Source organism: Zalophus californianus, chromosome 8, assembly GCF_009762305.2.
Source record: "Zalophus californianus isolate mZalCal1 chromosome 8, mZalCal1.pri.v2, whole genome shotgun sequence".
Classification (NCBI taxonomy): Eukaryota; Metazoa; Chordata; class Mammalia; order Carnivora; family Otariidae; genus Zalophus; species Zalophus californianus.
Genome location: NC_045602.1, coordinates 39,129,746 through 39,147,833, shown reverse-complemented (window position 1 = coordinate 39,147,833; position 18,088 = coordinate 39,129,746). Strand labels below are relative to the sequence as shown.

The following is an 18,088-nucleotide window of genomic DNA, read 5'->3' as shown; positions in this document are numbered from 1 at the left end:
TTAGGTCACATTTCCCTTTTATTTAGGGGGGTGGGGAATGGGAGTTTTCTCAGAGTGCTAGTGGAAGCTGTCTTTGAGACTCAACTCCTAGAGACCTTGAAGAGCAGAAACCCCACTCTGTTGGCCCTGGATTTGACTTCCTCTTTCCTTTACCCTCTTCAGAATTGAGCTCCGGGCCCTGGGCAAGATCTCAGAAGGAGAGGAGCTGACAGTGTCCTATATCGACTTCCTTAATGTCAGCGAAGAGCGCAAGAAGCAGCTGAAGAAGCAGTACTACTTTGACTGCACGTGTGAGCACTGCCAAAAAAAGCTGAAGGATGACCTGTTTCTGGGGGTCAAAGATGACCCAAAGGTACACGCAGGCTGCTACTGGGGTGTTTGCAGTCCACTTCTCCAGGAGCTGGTGAGGCTGGAGGTCACCGCCAATCAGCGCACCCTGGCTGCTAGTTCCTGGAGGACCAGCCTATAACTGTTGGAAAGGTGCTATGGGGTGGTGGACAGAGCACTGATGACAGGTCCCAGCTAGCGTCCTGGCAAGCCACCCCTTGCCAGGAGTTTGCATTGGGAAGTTGCTCAGTTTTCTCATCTGTAAAATAGGAATGATAGCACCCACCAGAAGGGGTTGTTAAGAGGAATGAACAAAATAATATGTGTAAAGGGAGTGGCATATAGGGTAGGCACTCTTTGCCCTTTTGCTGGTTAAGTAATGCTGAGAATTTCATTTATTGAGACCAGATGGGCAAAGAGATTAGTTGCTTGGTTATCACAAAGATATTCCTAGTCCCCTTGAATGGGTAATGTGGACATTGGGCAATGTGGAGATTGGTTCGTATGCTTAACTCCTGAGTAGCCTGTTGCCTGGTTGATGATGAGACCGTTGAGCAACTGAAGGGTTTTGGAAAGGGATGTCAGAAGTTCAGCTAAGCTGGGAGAGTGACCAGCAATGGTATAAACAAAAGGCTAAAACTGGACTCCTCCTGTTCCATTTTCCACCATGGAAAGGTACACAGGTGGAGGGTCAGGTGGATCAACACAGATGTGTGTGGGGGTCTTCTCACTGCTGAGGGGCTCAGAACAAAGGGCTCCAGCACTTTTATGGTAAGGTAGAAGGCGTGGGGGAAGGGCTAGGAGTGGAAAAGTGCTGGGTACTGAGTTGGAGTGAGAATGTCTTCAAGTTTCCCTCCTCCTCCCCTGTAAGGCCTAGGAATGAAGGCCCCTGGCTAGGAATGAAACTGTGCAAAGAACATGAGCAGCAGAGGGTACCTGGGTCCTTGACTGGGCCTCCCAACAGGCTCTGAAGGGAGGGTACTTTCCCCCACAGGCATGCCAGGTAGAACCTTTGTAATTGTCTGTGGTCAGGTCTGAAAAATTACACATAGGTTTTTAGCCAGGAGCTGGACTCCTGTGGGGAGGCTATCTGAGCCCTTCTCTGTAACCCACAGTCCACTAGTACATTTAAGATACAGATACACAAATATGCTTCTTGATGTACTTAACTTCTGCATTGTGCGTGTGGGCAGAAGTTTGCCTCTGATTAGAGCAAAGACTATAAGCAGATGGTGGGGCCACTCTCGATTAATTCATTACTCAATGCTATCAGTGCTAATGTTCAGATAACACTATTTCCCGACTTGATTCATTTCTCTTGTTCATCCTCTGGCTATTCTAGACTTTTTTTTTTCTTTTTTGCCACTAACTTATTTTTTTAAAGATTTTATTTATTTATTTGAGAGAGAGAGGGAGAAAGACAGTACGAGTGGGGGAGAGGGGCAGAGGGAGAGGGAGAAGCAGACTCTGTGCTGAGCAGAGAGCCCAACATGGGGCTCGATCTCAGGACCTTGGGATCATGACCTGAGCCAGAGGCAGACACTTAACCAACTGAGCCGTTCAGGTGCCCTGCCACTAACTTATTTTTATTCTTAAGATATAATATTTTTTACTCTTTGCCCAAGCAGTTCTACTTCTAAGAATTTACCCAGCAGAGTTACTTGCATATGTGCACAAAGGTATGCATATAAAGAGATATATTGCAGCATTATTGAGAACACAGATTGAATAAAACCTAAATAACCACCAATAGGGAAATATTTAAATTAAATTACCTTGCAGTCACTAAAACCAATGACGTAGATTTTTGTGTACAAATATGGAATGAGCTCTATTTCTTAAGGGAAAAGAATTAGGGGCCAAACATTGCCATTGCATTAGTTCGCTAGGGCTGCCATAACACAGTACCCCAGAGTGGGTGACTGACAACAGAAATGTGCTCTCTCCCAGTTCTGGAGCCTGGCAGTCTGAAATCAAGATATTGGCAGGGTCAGTTCCCTCTGGGGCCTGTGAGGGGAGGCTCTGCTCCGGCCTCTCTCCTTGGCTCTCAGATAGCTGTCTTCTCTCTGTGTCTCTTCACATTGTGTGTCTCTTTCTCTTCACCTGGTATTCTTTTTAGAGGGACACTAGTCATATTGGATTAAGGACCCACCCTACTCCATTATGACCTCATCTTAACTAATTAAGTCTGCAGTGACCTCTTTCCAAAAAGATGCATCCTGAGGTACTGGGGATTAGGACTTAACATATGAATTTGGGAGGATGCAGTTCAACCCACAACACTGTGTATGCTGCCATTTATAAAAAATAAAAGGGACACCCACTCTCTCTCTCTCTCTCTCTCTCACACACACACACACACACACACACACACACACACAGATTCATGCATACATATGCCTATGTAAGCATAGTCAGGCTGGATACAGACAGAAGGAGGAGGAGAAGGCTGTAAGCAATAGATCAATGATGCTTGGTGTGGACAAGTTGAGACTCACCCTTTCCAGATAGGATACAAAGGAGTTGGGACCCATGGATTATTATGGTTTTTTTTTTTAAGATTTTATTTATTTATTTGAGACAGTGAGAGTGCAAGAGCCCGTGCATGAGCGGGGTGGAGGGGCAGAGGGAGAGAGAGAAGCAGACTACCCACTGAGCAGGGAGCCCGATGTGTGTGGGGGGCTCAATCCCAGGACCCCGGGATCATGACCTGAGCTGAAGGCAGAGGCTTACCCGACTGAGCCACCCAGGCACCCCTAATGTGGTTTTTTCTGTAGGAACAACCTTCTTTTCACAAAGTCAAAGGTTCTGTATTCTGGCAAATGTATATTGGCATGTATGTGCAGGGCACCAAGCACAGTACCATAGGAGCTACAGAAAAGAATTAGCTCCTGTGTCCACCCTTACCCTGACCTTCTAGAACCTGTGGGATAATGTGTGTTTTATCTGCAAGCCAGCCAGTCTTCCTTCCTGATATGTGGCCCTGAGTATTTGTTTCATAACTTGCTCCCACCACTACTTAATTTTTTGTTAAGAAACCAGACTCTTTTCTCCCTTTCAAAGTTAAATGTGTACAGTAACCTGGAGAAAAAGCAAAACCAAATATTTAAAAAATGAGAAAATAACACCAAAATGTAGACCATTCCCCTCAACTGTAGCTTTGGAGCCTCCTTGTTTAGGTTGCTTAGGTTTTTCTTTTTCTCTCTCCCCAGCCCTCATCCCTGGTTTTCACAATAAGAATATACTAGTTTTTCAAGGTTGGGGAACCAGCATCCTTCTTTTGCTCTTCTCTTCCTCTTCTAGTTCCTCTTCCTCCAGTTGCTCCTCCCCTTCTGCAGACTCCTCCCCCTGTGCTGACTCCTCCCCTTCCTCCTCTAGCCTTCCTCTGGCTCCTTCTCCACTGGCATTTCCCCCTGCTCCAGCTCCTCACTCTTTTCCTCCTGGTTGTCTATTTACTTTGTGCTTCTAGGGAGGGGAGTCTCTCTCTACAGATCTTAAATCCTATCTACAGATCATGCTTTCCTCCTGCCTTTACTCTGAAAAGTGGAGCCAAGTGGAATAGCCCCATTTCCTTTCTCAGAATAGCTTTATCACATGTTGCACATGTAATTAACAACCTTCTAGCCAGGTTGCTTTGAGAATCTTGGCAGTTGCCTCCTTGAAAAAATTTGATTCACTTCCAAAGCTTGAAGTAACACTCTTCCTTACAACATCAAATTGAACAAGACTTTTTATTAACATCTGACCACTTGGTATTCTCCAACTCTACCCTGCAAGCTATCGATTACTCCAGAAGATTCACTAAGAATTTTGAGTTTTAAAGATGATGGAACTTACAGTAGATTAGAGACTAGTGGGCATAACACTAGATTGATTTTATGAGCCTCTGTTTGGGCAACAAGCTATGGATGACACCAAAAATCTAGGTTTGGCAGACTACTGGGACACCTCTGGACTAGCAGTTATAGAGCTCTGTACAACCAGGTGAGACATGGACCCCCTCTTACTTATGTGCTTGATTCAAATGAGTTTAGGAAAGTGAATATGCACTTAAATGACTTGTCTGGAACCAAGACAAGGTCCAAGTTAACAGAAGGCTAAGTAGTACTCTGGGGCTAGAAGATAGCCAGAAGCCAGAAATCTCAGCCATATCAAAGATCAAGAAAAAGGTGAGGTCAGGAGTGAGGCCTGTGAGCAGAAGTCATAGCAGTGGTGGATGCATCAATGGTTGGAGTCAGGCCATGGGGCAAGTATAGGTAGATATGCAGAGGCCAGATACAGAAGGAAATGAGGATAGTTAAAGTTGTGGGGATAGTCAAGAACTCCACAGAAGCCAAAGTAAGTGAGGTGAGTAGAAGCAAAAATAGAAAGCCCGTTCCTTTAGGAGATCCTAACCCAGAAGTAAGCTCTCCTGCCGGGGGCCTCTCATACTGCAAGGTGGACACTGCAGAACTGGCTCAGGACAGCTGGGAGACTAAGGGAAGATTCCGATCGCCATCTATTAAGGGAGTATGTTTTTAAGGGAACAAATGCCCATCCTCCTGTTACTTTTTGGTAGTTTAGTGAAGGTGACCTCACAAAACAATGTAAGCAGCAAATCTAAATGGAGCCATGAACTCAATTCCTTATAGTGAAAAATTTGGAAAACTGGAGGCCTGGTGAAATAAATTATTCTGGCTTTATACAGTGGAAAATGCTACAATTATTAAAAGTGGTGATATATTTTTATATTGGTATGGGAAACTATCCATACCTACTGAGTGAAAGAACAGACCATAGACAGAGATCTGGTCCTCTTCCAGTTAGAAGAAATATTTGGTGCTCTTGGCATATACACACATGCATGTGCACACCTACAGGAATGCAGTTCAGCCAGTACATACTGATAAGGCTGTAATCGACATGCTTGCTGTTTATGGTCAGTGTCTGTTCTGATTGGTCAGTGCCTTTCCTGTGCCAGTTGTTAAATATTTTAAATATTATTCCCGTATATATGCATTGGAAAATATTCCTCAAAATGCTGTGTTCATCTTTGGGTGGATTCTAGGGATTTCTATTTTTATTCCATGCTTTTTTCGTATATTTTAATTTTTTAGTTTCCATGTGTAAGTTTTATGGTCCAAATAAATAATAAAGTTATTTTCACTTTGGAAGAAAGTTTTATCATATTTGCATAAGCAAAAGAAAAAAGAAAAAAAGTTAATTCTAGAAAAGAGTTTCTGATATGGATGAGCACAGCAAGTAAACTTTTTCTTTGGACATTGAGAAGTTTGGCACTTTTTCTTCAAAATTATGATGCCCTTATGGGCTTTTTAATTAAGGTACCTCTTTCCCTGAAATAATCAAAACCTCATTCTTTAAAAATAAGATCACTAGAGGGGCACCTGGGTGGCTCAGTCCATTAAGCGTCTGCCTTCGGCTCAGGTTATGATCCCAGGGTCCTGGGATCGAGTCCTGCATCAGACTCCTTGAACAGCAGGGAGTGTCTGCTTCTCCCTCTGCCCCTTGCCCTGCTCATGCACCTGCTCTCTCTCTCTCGCAAAAATAAATAATAATCTTAAAAAAAAAATAAGATCACTAGAGGGGTACCTGGGTGGTGCAGTTGGTTAAATGTCTGACTCTTGGTTTTGGCTCAGGTCAGGATCCCAGGGTCATGAGATCAAGCCCTGCATTGGGCTCCATGCTCAGTGCAGAATCTGTTTATGACTCACTCTCCCTCTTCCCCTCCCCCCTCAAATAAATAATTAAATCTTAGAGAAAAGACCACTAGACTCCTCAGGCAAACGCTGTAAGCCTAATGAATTCGGATTTCACAGAGACAGCTGACAAAACTCTCGCATGATATCACGTGGTCAAGACAAAGAAATAGGAACTGGATGCTAAGATATTTTGAAAGGATTTAAATGCCCACAGCCACAAGTCCCCTCTTTAATGAACTCCAACGGCAAGCTGGAAAAGGATTTTTGTTTTTTTTTAACTTTTTTTTTTAAGATTTTATTTATTTGAGAGAGAGAGAATGAGAGATAGCACGAGAGGGAAGACGGTCAGAGGGAGAAGTAGACTCCCTGCTGAGCAGGGAGCCCGATGTGGGACTCGATCCCGGGACTCCAGGATAATGACCTGAGCCGAAGGCAGTCGCTTAACCAACTGAGCCACCCAGGCGCCCTGGAAAAGGATTTTTTTGGTCAAGCCTTAAGCTTCTGTCCTCAGCCCTGTGCTGGTCAGGATTTAAAACAGTGAGTTGTGGGCGTCTGGGTGGCTCAGATGGTTAAGCTTCTGCCTTCAGCTCAGGTTATGATCCCAGGATCCTGGGATCGAGTCCCACATCGGGCTCCCTGCTCCACGGGGAGCCTGCTTCTCCCTCTGCCTCTCTCTGTCTCTTATGAATAAATAAATAAAATCTTAAAAAAAATAAATCAGTGAGTTGAGCAAAGACTAAAACACAAGGGCATACCTGTGCAATATGTGGTTGACTTGAAGTAATGAGGAACAATGGAAAATATTTCGGGTGATAGAATGAAAATCCAAAATGCCAAAGAAAATACCACAGAGGTCAAGGTCAGATTCTGCTCTGGGCTCCCAAAACCCAGGCATGAGCACAAGGTGGGGAATGACTGGCTGGCAGCAAGGCTCCAGGGCTCGGTCAGTGGAAAATGTACCTGAGTCAGAAGCTTGATGGAGGGAGCTGCAAAAGCTGTAGGGATCTGGAGCAGCATGTATGGAAGTGAAGCATTCAGAATGAGGACGGCATCAATCTTGCACAACACTGAATGTCAAAGATGGCAGCTATTCAGAGATGCAGTTGGTTGCTTTGTGAAGAGGTGTCTAACTCATCATCCCTGTCTTTCCCAGCCATCTCAGGAGGTGGTAAAGGAGATGATACAGTTCTCCAAGGATACACTGGAAAAAATTGACAAGGCTCGCTCTGAGGGTCTGTACCATGAGGTAAGAATTCATTTTTAGAGGGATGGGTAGGGGAAGAGAGCAGAATGGTTTTCTGGCAAGGCGGGGAGATGGGGTGGGGTGGAGATGGGGAGGCTATCGAGCAGGTTGTTTTTCTGGAGGATGTCTGTTGGTTTGGACTGTGACTCTTCTTGCCTTTAGTGCCTCTTAGAGGTGTGTTCTTAGTGATTGTTCAGCCTACTGAAGCTGGGTCTGGGGAGAGCACAGGCAGCCTGACAAATGTCCCCGGGGGATCTGTGATATCTCAGGTTGGCATCAGAGGTGGAGGAATGGAGATGGCAATGGATTGCTTGCTTTTTCGTAATTGAATGCATGTCCTGGCTGCAGTTTTCAGTCTCTACTGAGCATTCAGCCCCGGCTCTCAAAGCAGCAGGAATTATCAACTGGCTGTACACTAGAATCGTTGAAAAATCCTGATGCTCAGACACCGACCCAGGACAATTTTATCCAAAATCTCTTGGGGTGGAGCCCAGACGTCAGGACTTTTAAAACTTCCAAGTGATCTCAACAGGCACCCAAAGTTGAGATCCCCCTGCCAAATACTGATCTGCAGAGCATTTGCATCGAATTCACCTGGGCAGCTTGCTGCAAATGCACAGTCCTCTGTCTCACCCCCTCAGATGTGATTCATCCAATCTGCAATAGACTGAATCCAAGCTCTTTAAACATCTCAGGCATGTAGCTAGGTTTGGAAGCCACCAAGGCGTGGCAGTGTGAGAGATTAATTTGTGTTCATTTCTATCTGCTTTTCCTTTATCTTCATCCTCCTCATTTACTCATTCATTGCACATTTTTGAGCCCTTAGTGAGGTGACCAACACAAGACTTATTCCTCACCGGAACCAATGCGACATTCTCCTGGTGGGTCTCCCAGCCTCTTGGGAGCCTCCCCTCTTGCCAGCTCATCTTGTACACTTCCCTTGGGGAATGATTGTCCAACATCACTGTGCATAAGGACCACCCAGGTACAGATGCCAGGGTCCCTCCCCCAGATATTTGGTTTCACTTGGTCTGGGGCAGGGCCCAGACAATGCTGTTTTTAAAAAGGTCTCCAAGTAATTCCAGAGCCCAGCCAGAATGGAGAATCACAGGAATGGTGGTTAAGATAAAGCACAACTGCTTAGTTTGAATTCTTGCCCCATGTTTTACTACCTGTGTGACTTTGGCAAAGTACTTACGCTCTCTGTGCTTCAGTTTCCTTATCTGGCAAAATGGGAATATTAGTAGTACCTATGTCATTGTATTGTTGTGAGAATTAGTCAATCAATCAGTCTCTCCCTTTCATAACTCTCTGCCACCTACTGATTATGAGAACACCTCACTTTGCACATTGCCATGTCAGCCACGTCTCCCACCGGTACCGTCTTCATCCCTACTCTGTAGCCAAATAGGACCGTTTTGCTATTCTGATTACAAACCGGTGCTTTTCCACCCCGTCAGCAATGTCCTCAACCTTAAAAGAATGAGTGTCCAGTGTCGTGGTGGTGCTCCCCTATGTGAGTGCAGTGGTAATGGACAGGGCCCGTGTCTCCTCCAGGTTGTGAAATTATGCCGGGAGTGCCTGCAGAAGCAGGAGCCAGTGTTTGCCGACACCAACCTCTACACGCTGCGGATGCTGAGCACTGTTTCCGAGGTCCTCTCCTACCTCCAGGCCTTTGAGGAGGCCTCGTACTACGCCAGGAGGATGGTGGATGGCTATATGTAGGTAGCAGTGCTGGGTCTCAGAAAGTACCCTGGAATGTGTCTGTTTCAGGGCTGGCATGTAGACGGCACACACGTTGCTACGTCCCCCTCCTGTAACCTGCAGCAGGCATCAGTAATCGATCGTGGTCCTCTTTATCTTTACCACTGAGCCTTTTTACCATGGTGCTCCGAGTAGTAATGACCACAATCATCAGGCTGGTACCTGACATGAAACCTATCTGTCATCCCTGGTCTTTCCCAAATCCTCCAGCTCATCTATCACATGGGCGGCATCTCCTGCTTTTAGTTTTCCTTAAGGCTAAGTCCTGCCTGATTGTAAGTGCTTCAGAAGTTTCTCCCCCTAGCAGTCAGCACAGGCAACCTTTTCTTTTTATTTAAAAAATGAATGAATGAATGAGGTGTTAGCCATCCTTGCTCACAAATTATAAAATGCAAAGCCCTTGCCTTCTCTCTGCCAATGTCTTCTCTTGCCTTCCATGTCCTGGTTGCATGTAACTTTGTATCTTTGGCCCAACTGAGTAAGTTGGCACAAGCAGGTTCCATTTTTTTGAGAGAATGTTACTCATAAACAAAAGCCAGGAAAATTAGTACGATATGCTAAAAGGAAGCTCTGTTAGGAGGGTGCCAAGGAGGTGAGACTACAGTTCTGTCCCAAGAAGGACATTCAAGTTCTTTTTATTCCCCTGAACTGCTTTCCGGGAAGAGGGCTGGGGTGTCCCTGAGAGCTCCCCACTTCCTGTTCTCTTGTGGAGTTCTGACTCTTTTGCCCATGAGGAGTTGGCTTCATGGCCCAGGGCAGTCTCAGCTCCCACAGCCTTACCATGTGGGGTGTTTGGTAACTCCTCCCCTTCTCTGTGGCTCAGTCCCTGCTCCACGGGCTGTAGATACCTCACAGCACTGGTGGGAGAGCAGATGGACCAAGTCAATGAGAATACTTGGTGAGTTGTCAAATGCTGTGCAGATATAAGGAAGGTTGGGATTATCTGTGACAATTATTTTCTGTGTCCCCACAGGAAGCTCTACCACCCCAACAATGCCCAACTGGGCATGGCCGTGATGCGGGCAGGGCTGACCAACTGGCATGCTGGCAACATTGAGGTGGGGCACGGGATGATCTGCAAAGCCTACGCCATTCTCTTGGTGACACATGGGACCCTCCCACCCAATCACCAAGGACTTAGAGGCAAGTAGCATTTCAGGGCCGGGCCCTTCTTTTCTGTTCTGAGCTCTCTCTACAGATGGGAGCTGGGTTCTGGACTCTGCTTTGGAAAGTCCATAGATGCCCACTGGACCAGAGGGAATTCAGAAATGCTTTAGTCCAACTCGCCGTGTTTTTACATCTGAGCAAACTGAGGCCCGGGAAGGTCTTAGCCTGGTCATAGTCACATAGCGAGTGGATGGCAAAGTTGAGGTTTGAAGCCCGAGATGCTCCAAGCGTGGATGGAGAAAGCCTACCCAGCAGTGTGCATGCAGGCACATACATTGGAAAATGTGCTGCATAGAATGGAGCTGGGGAGCACAGGCTCTAGAATCAGACTGCTGTGATTAAACTCCAGCTTCACCACTTTCTAGCTGTGTGAGCGCACACATGGAATGTATGGGCCTCAGTCTCCTCATCAGTAAAATGGAAAAAAGGGATAGGGTTGTAATAAGGGTTCTGTGAGTTAACGTGTGAAAGCAGTCAGAACAGTGCCTAGCAAATGACGTGCTCTTAATAATTGCTGGTTTCCTTTGTGCTTGAAGAGCTGGTTTTTGTGAGGGTGACAGTGTCCAAAGACTGGTCCAAAGGCAGTATGGTACACGTAAAGAGGATAGACTTTGGTGCCATAAAATGTCTGAGAAGACTAACTTTATGACTAGTACATTAAGCCTGTCATCACTGTTTATGGTGTGTCTGTGTCCCAAAGGCCATGCGGGTGCAGACGGAGATGGAGCTGCGCATGTTCCGCCAGAACGAGTTCATGTACCACAGGATGCGCGAGGCTGCCCTGAACAACCAACCCATGCAGGTCATGGCTGAGCCCAGCAATGAGCCAGCCCCAGCTCTGTTCCATAAGAAAGCAATGAGGACCTGTCTGGTGGGGAGGGGCATCGTGGCTAGGGAACGGGGGGAACCATTCTGGAGGTAGTGGGTTTCTGGGAAGACCCTTGATGAGGAAGGCAGAATAATGTTCACTCTTTTTGCTCTGGGAATGTACTGTTCTGTATTCCTCAGTTCATTTTGGTTCATTTAAACTTAGTTCAATTCCCAATTGAACTCTATCCCAGCCCAGCCTAGCCCAACTTACCCTACAAATATTTATTGGGTCAAAGGCCCTAGGGATAAAGAAACTTCAATTGTAGTTGGGGAGGCAAACTGTAAACAATTAAAGCACAGTATAATAAATACAATGGTAAACTCTATAGGGGGGTGCAGTGACGGGTATATGTCTGGTATGTGGGGGTGGTGTGTATGCATTGGGAAGTGTGTCATGGAGGAGATGACATTTGAGCTGGGGGTAGCAAGTGCCTGGAGTCTCAGATGGCTGCTCACCTATCTGTGCATATCTCTGGGACTGCTGGTCTTACTCATGGTCTAGAAGACTCCGGTCTTATCTGACGAGGATGGGTGATGTTCAATTTCCTCAGATTAGCGTGGAATTATGAAGAAGGGTTTGGACCATTTAGGTTCTACTCAGAGAACCAAAACCTCTTAGTAAATATGACAATGAGGTGAATATGCAGAAAGAGGTGGGGCTTTGCCCTAGCCACTTGAGGCCTCAGTTTAAGGTCTGGATTCCAAGTATTATTCGGAAACTATTTCTAAAACACCCAGGAGGCGTCTCCTTCCCCCACCCTCACTGCCAAGCCTTGATTCCCTGTGATGTGGGTGCCACTTGGATGGTATCTGAGATTTTCCTGGCCATTGGCCAACCAGGATTGAAGTCTTAGCAGGATGAAGCTGAGGGAGAAACTTGGAAACATGCACACCTGATGGTCCTGGGTTCAGCAGAATTGGTTTTAGGGAATTTTATTTGGTTCCATGTGCCTGGATGGTCTTTACCAGCTTAGATGTCATCATTGGCCCCCAGTAAATTTCTGTTCTTAGTAAGGAATAATTATGATTTCCTTTGCTTAATTTCTTTCACTGCCCATGCCCTGGGACCTCTGCTCTTCTCACCAGGAGGAATGTCTAATCCAGACTCCACACGCCTAGGTTAGGATCTCCTTGGGAATGTGACGACGAACTTGCCATCACGTCCTGGGAGGTTGCTGTGGTTTCCACCCAAGAGTGAGGATCTTGGAATCAGCCAATCTAGTTGTCCTGTTATCTTCTGGAGTTCTAAAATTCTCTCCAATGTTTTAGGGGAATCCTGGAGCAAAGCTATCCATTTGGGGGTGTCACCAAGTCTTCCATACCATCTGGGGCCACCGTTGACCACAGAGCTCTAGCTACCATCTTGAAGTGATCCCACCAAGCTCCATATTTATCATCTCTGCCTAAAGTGTTAGCTCCTCCAACCACCCCCTTCATCCTCAGAACCATCTGCGGCCTCCCTCTTAACCTCTCCAATGGCTCTGCAAATGTGCCAAAAATTGACCCAAAGCTCTGTGAATGTCCTACCTCTTGGCAGAATACTCATACCTGGCATTCAGCTCTTCTTCAAGGATACCCCCTTCTCTAGAAGCTTTCACAGGAAGACTGACAGTCTTCTAAGCCTTCATACTAATAGGCCTAGAGATGGCACCAGCAATCTCCCAGGAACCCAATGCACATTCAAATGATCACTCTCCTGCCCTCCTATAAAACCTCCCCCCAAGCCTCTTCCCTTCTCTGTCACTGTCCTCTGCCATTCCGCCCGTCATTCTCCCATATTCATGGTCTCATTTTCCATCCCCTCTGCCTCAAATTTGGTGCCTTCAATGTCCACTTAAAAAATCATCTAATCCTCTTGCTTCACAGATTCTCAATTTACTCAATGACAGATGTCTTTCCAGTTTCTTCACTAATACCCTCTCCTGGTCATAATTTCTCCATTTTTCATGTCTAACTTTCTGGGCATTGCTTCCTACCTTTTCACCTCTCTGTCTTTTTTCTCCACCCCAGATTACTAGATGACATCATGTATCCTCTAGTGTTTCACCCTCCTCCTGTCTTTACTTCCTTTCAGATAAGCCAGTTCATGAGCCCTCCTTCCGATCTGCCTATTCTCCCTTCCTGCCTGGCAGAGTGCCAACCCTGGGTTCATGCAGCTGTCTTGTTTTCCCTGTGTTGCTCCAGGAGATGCTAAGCACAGCCTGGGAGAGCAGTACCTCTCTGAACACAGGCACTTCTGCAGACTCTTTGCCAACCTCAGCTGGCCTTTGGGCACAGCCCAGAAGTGTTTCATGTGCCCCTCATTGGTTTTCTCTCCCTTTTGCCCAGTAGCAATTTCAGGCCTTCACTCCTGTCCTCCAGTCTTTGGCTTTCAGCAGAAGCTCATTTCCTGCTTCATAGAGAAACAGAGGTCAGAAGATGGGACGCCCTCAATCCTCTTCCCACATTCATGCACGTCTTGTCTGTGCTTGACCTTTTCCTCCTTCTCACACCAGTGAAATGGGAACCCCTCTCCTCCCACAAAGCTAACTCTCCACCTGTGCTCTGGACCCCTTTCCCTCTGATGTCCTTGGGGCCTTGCTTCACCTCTAATTCCCTCCCCACCTTGGATCCTTGACATTCCTCCATCTGCTGCCATCTTCATCAACAAACATGCTGAGGATTCTTGGATCATAATCTTCACAGCTGAGTATTTTTTTTAAAGGACTTGTCCCTCATAGTTATTATCTGCCTTTCTTCACTTTCTTCAATTTCTTCCTGAACACACTGCAGGCTGGCTTCCTGAACTCCACTAAAATGGCTCATACAAGGTCAACTCTGGTGGGTAGCTTTTAGTCCGCATGTTATTTCGCTTCTCTGCATCAGTTGACACTCCCAGCCCTTGATTTCTGGATATCATGTCCTTGTGATGATCCTCTGATGTATGTGGTTTCCCCATCTTCTTCCCTAACCCTGTTTCTCTACCTGCCCCCGATACATTGGCGTTTCCTGGGGTTGTCTTTGTTCCTTCTGGTCACTCTTGGTTCATTCTCATCTCACTCTGCACATACTCCCTGCATGAGCCCAGCCAGGCCCTTTGTTTAATCACCACCTTGAGTCTGATATTCTTAACTCTATATTCCCAGACCTTATTCTTGAGCTCCAGCCCCACATGCTCTCTCGAATGTTCTCCAGGCACATCACACTCAGCACATCCAAAATGAAACTTTCTCTTTCCCTTGTCCCCTCCCCCACATCTGTCCCTCAGCACACCACCCAAGAACACTTGACTTCTGCTCTAGTAAACTCACTTCCACTGCATCCTAGACATCAGTCAAACCCGCTCACTCATGGGTCCCTGAGTGACTCACGTTCTCCTGTGCCTCTCGAATTTTAAACATTCTGTCTAAAATCTGAAACCTGTCAACTCATTCATCTTTAAACATCCAGTGAGGAAAACACCCCTTCTGTGAAGCCTTTCCCGAATGCCTTAGATTCTGCTGGCTCCCTGTCTGAGTCTCTCACATCACCCTCGAACCCCCCACCAGAGCACTCTCCTCATGACATTATAATTGCCTTTTACTTGTCTGCCTCCTCCACCAGATTGTGAGCAGGAGCTGTGTCCCTTTATTTATCTTTCTATCCCCAGAACCTAGCCTGGGTCCTGGAACATAGTAGGTGCTCAGTTAATGTGTGTTGAATGAATGAATAATGAATTTGCTTATCTCAGAGCAGAAGAGACTTGAAACTGCATCTTTTGAGTTTTTATGTTACAGCAGTCAACAAAGGCCATTAAATCGTCTGTATTTCCAAGCAAATATGTGTGACTTCTTTCTTTCTGACAGTCTGTTTAGAGCAGTGCTAATAGAACTTTCTGTGATGATGAAAATATATTGTGTCTGTGTTGTTGAATATAGTAGCCACTAGCAACATGTGACTGTTCAAGCTTGTGAAATGTGTCTAGTGTGAGTGAGGAACTGAATTTTAAATTTTATTTAATTTCAGTTTAAATAGCCAGTGTGGCTACTGGCTCCTGTATTGACAATGCATCAGTATACTTTTTAAGATTATGGACACTGAGACCAGTGACATTCCTATCTCAGCTCTCCTATTGTCAGCTGTATGACCTGGGACTGGTGAGTACACCCAGGCCTGTTTCTATACCTACCTACCACACGGATGTGCTGTGAGAATTAAGCTTTTAAAATGTGAAAGCCCTTTGAACGGTGCCTGGCGCATTCTAAGCGCTCCAGGGGCACTCCAGCCATGCTTCTGTCGAGGATCCCTGCCCCTACAGAGAAAGTGAAGGTGAAGGGTTGGCAGGAGCAGCAGTGGGTGGCCAGCTCTTGAGAGCTGACTGTGCCCATCTCTTCCATACTCTGCATTCGGCAACATCACATTGATACCTTGACATTGGCCATGGTGAGAATATACTGGGGCAATCGGCTTAACTTTAGAAGAACACATTAATTTGTGGTGTTGGCGATCTCTAAAAATGGGGTTTGCTACATGGAAGTAACAGAACAAATAGTTAAAAACACCATTAAAGAAATCTTTACTTACTCTGGGGTGAAATCTGCATTCTGAAGCCTGTACCCTCTCAGGGCCATGCCTAAACAAATCCAAGACCTCTGATTACTCCGCTTCCAACTAAGCCAGTTGCTCACCACACCACCAATGTATCGCAGACACATGTATTTAGGGCCAGATACCGCCACGGCTTGGGCCAATTGCTCAGGGTTTTCTTCTCTAACGGCTGCAGGAGAGAATCAGTAGAGTTGGGGCACACAGCAGAGAGAGTGGCAACATATCGGAGGGCAGTCAGAGAGGTGCAAGCCCCCTGTCCAAGGTGTGCCCATGATAACAGATGATAACATCCAGTGCGTGAGGAGAAACAGCACTTCTGGAAGCTCCCTTGCCTGCCCCTGGCCCAGCATTACATACAGATCACCCAATCTGTATGTAATGCACCCAAGAGTACCTCATCAGTCTCAGAGAAGAAGAACAGACAGCACGACCAGGGCCACCACATGTGTTCCATAACTCTGGCATGAACTCATCCTCATTATCAGCAGCCCCAGCTCAGCTTGGTATGAGAACAGTCTGGTCCAGGCACAGGACTAAGGTTTCCCCAATGTCTTTAGGAGCTGTATTTGTGGCCTATAGTTGCTGTAACAAATTACTACAACCTCAGGGGCTTAAAATAACACAGTTATCATCTTACAGTTCTGGGGGTCAGAAGTCCAAAATGGGGTCTCACAGGGCTAGAATTGAGGTGTCAGTAGAACTAGGTTCCTTCTGGAGACTCTGAGGGAGGAATCTATTTCTGGCCTGTTCCAGCTTCTAGAAACTTCTTCTAGAATACCCACACTCCTTGGTCTGTGTCAGCAACCTTATCACTCCTCTGACCCTCCTGTCTTCCTCTTTCACTTATAAGGATACCTTGGGCCCACTGGGGTAATCCAGGATAATCTCCCCATCTCAAGGTCTTTACCTTAATCACATGTACAAACCCCCTTTGCCATGTAAGATGACACATTCACGGGTCTGCAGGCCAGTGTGTGGACATCTCTGGGGTCATGATTCTGCCCCCTACAGCAGGCTTGCTATTAAGCCCTCAGAGAAGTCATTTATGCACACCTGCAAGCCGCTGAGCAGAAGACCGGGACTTGAATCTGGAGCTCCAGTATCCAGGAGAATGAATCTTCCTTCCCTTGCATCACATTGGCAGCCATGTGCAATTTGCCTTCTTTCTCTTCCTCATTCACCAAGACAGGGGTTCTAAGTGCTCACTGAGTGAAACACAGCCCTGTCTCACCGCCTTCCTCTGCCTGCCTGTCCTGGGCAGGTGTGGTGTGGTGGAATCCCTTTGTAGACCAGGCACCTTCCTGGGTATGGCAAAGAGCCGGGGGCAGTGCAGGGACCTACAATTTGAAGCAGAAGATAGTGTTCTAGATGTGTGGTTTGTGTCCTTCAGTGGTATTTACATTTGGCCTCATAGGATGGTTCTTTCTCCTTTTTCACCATCCAGCTTGTCAGAGTGTGTTTCTGGAGGGAAATTTTGTCTTGCTCACAATGGTAGGTGTTCAGGCCCTTCGTACTGTTTATAGCTGAACTCATCATTTCCCTCCAAACCACCCAGCATCCACCTAGTTCCCCAAGATCTGGGCTGTTAGGTGCCTCCCTCTCCTTCCTCCGCTATAATGGGCTTCTGAGCCAGTCTCTTCAGCCCAGCATTTCTCCGGTTCTGAAAACAGTACCGACTCACACTCTAGAGATTCTCCTCTGCGCTATGAAGTTCGTAGGACGCTGCTCAGGACAGGTCGGCTCAGGACCCAGCCTGGACCTATCGTGGTGCAGCATTCCCTGACACACAATGGTGTGCTGGTAAATATTTAACAACACTGTTAAGAAGAGCCCAGAGTTGTGACATTTGCTGATTTTTATGGTATATATACATACCCTCACCATGGCCAATGTCTAAGCTACCAAGCTGTATGTTGAGTTGGGAGCTGGTACTAGCTGATTCCAGCACACCACTGTATGTGACCTAAGTTAGACAATTGGATTCTTGCCAAGACCCTTCTGAATTGGAGGAGGAAGAGTCCCTGCTCTGCTCTAGGAATGCAACTCTCAGATTGTGACCCTGGAGGTGCCAGTAGTCATACTCACTGCTGTTTGGAAAGTTCTGGGAGAACATAGCTAGCATGGAGGGAGAAAAGGGGCTGGATAAGAAGAGAGAACTATTGGTAACATTGTTGTAAGACTTTGGACCCACCTGCTCATTCCAGTTCTGAGTCAGTGAACTGCCTCTTCCCCCCACCCACCTTCAATTTTAGTCTAAGTGAGAGTAAGTATTTTTTTCCACTTGTGACTGAAGGAATTCCCATTGTGCTAGTTTGTCTCCATTTATCTTACATCCGTGCTCCACCCCTTGCTCTGTGCCCAGAAGGCTGATCTCTGCTTTCCTGTTCAGCCAATGGGAGGACCCAGTAGAAGAAGGGAAGGCAGAAGGATCAAGAGGTGGCATGTCATTCCC

General features: G+C 46.5%; 1 protein-coding gene across 1 annotated transcript in view; it reads left to right on the top strand.

Moving 5' to 3' along the window:
- SMYD1 (SET and MYND domain containing 1) overlaps positions 1-14,857 on the top strand; it is a 39,851-nt gene extending 24,994 nt beyond the window's left edge. Inside the window, 6 exon segments of the mRNA XM_027620565.2 lie at positions 163-352; positions 7,180-7,272; positions 8,827-8,990; positions 10,007-10,142; positions 10,144-10,176; positions 10,901-14,857. Coding sequence (XP_027476366.2) covers positions 163-352; positions 7,180-7,272; positions 8,827-8,990; positions 10,007-10,142; positions 10,144-10,176; positions 10,901-11,122 — 838 coding nt within the window. The 3' untranslated portion in view covers positions 11,123-14,857.
- The last annotated feature ends 3,231 nt before the right edge of the window (positions 14,858-18,088 follow it).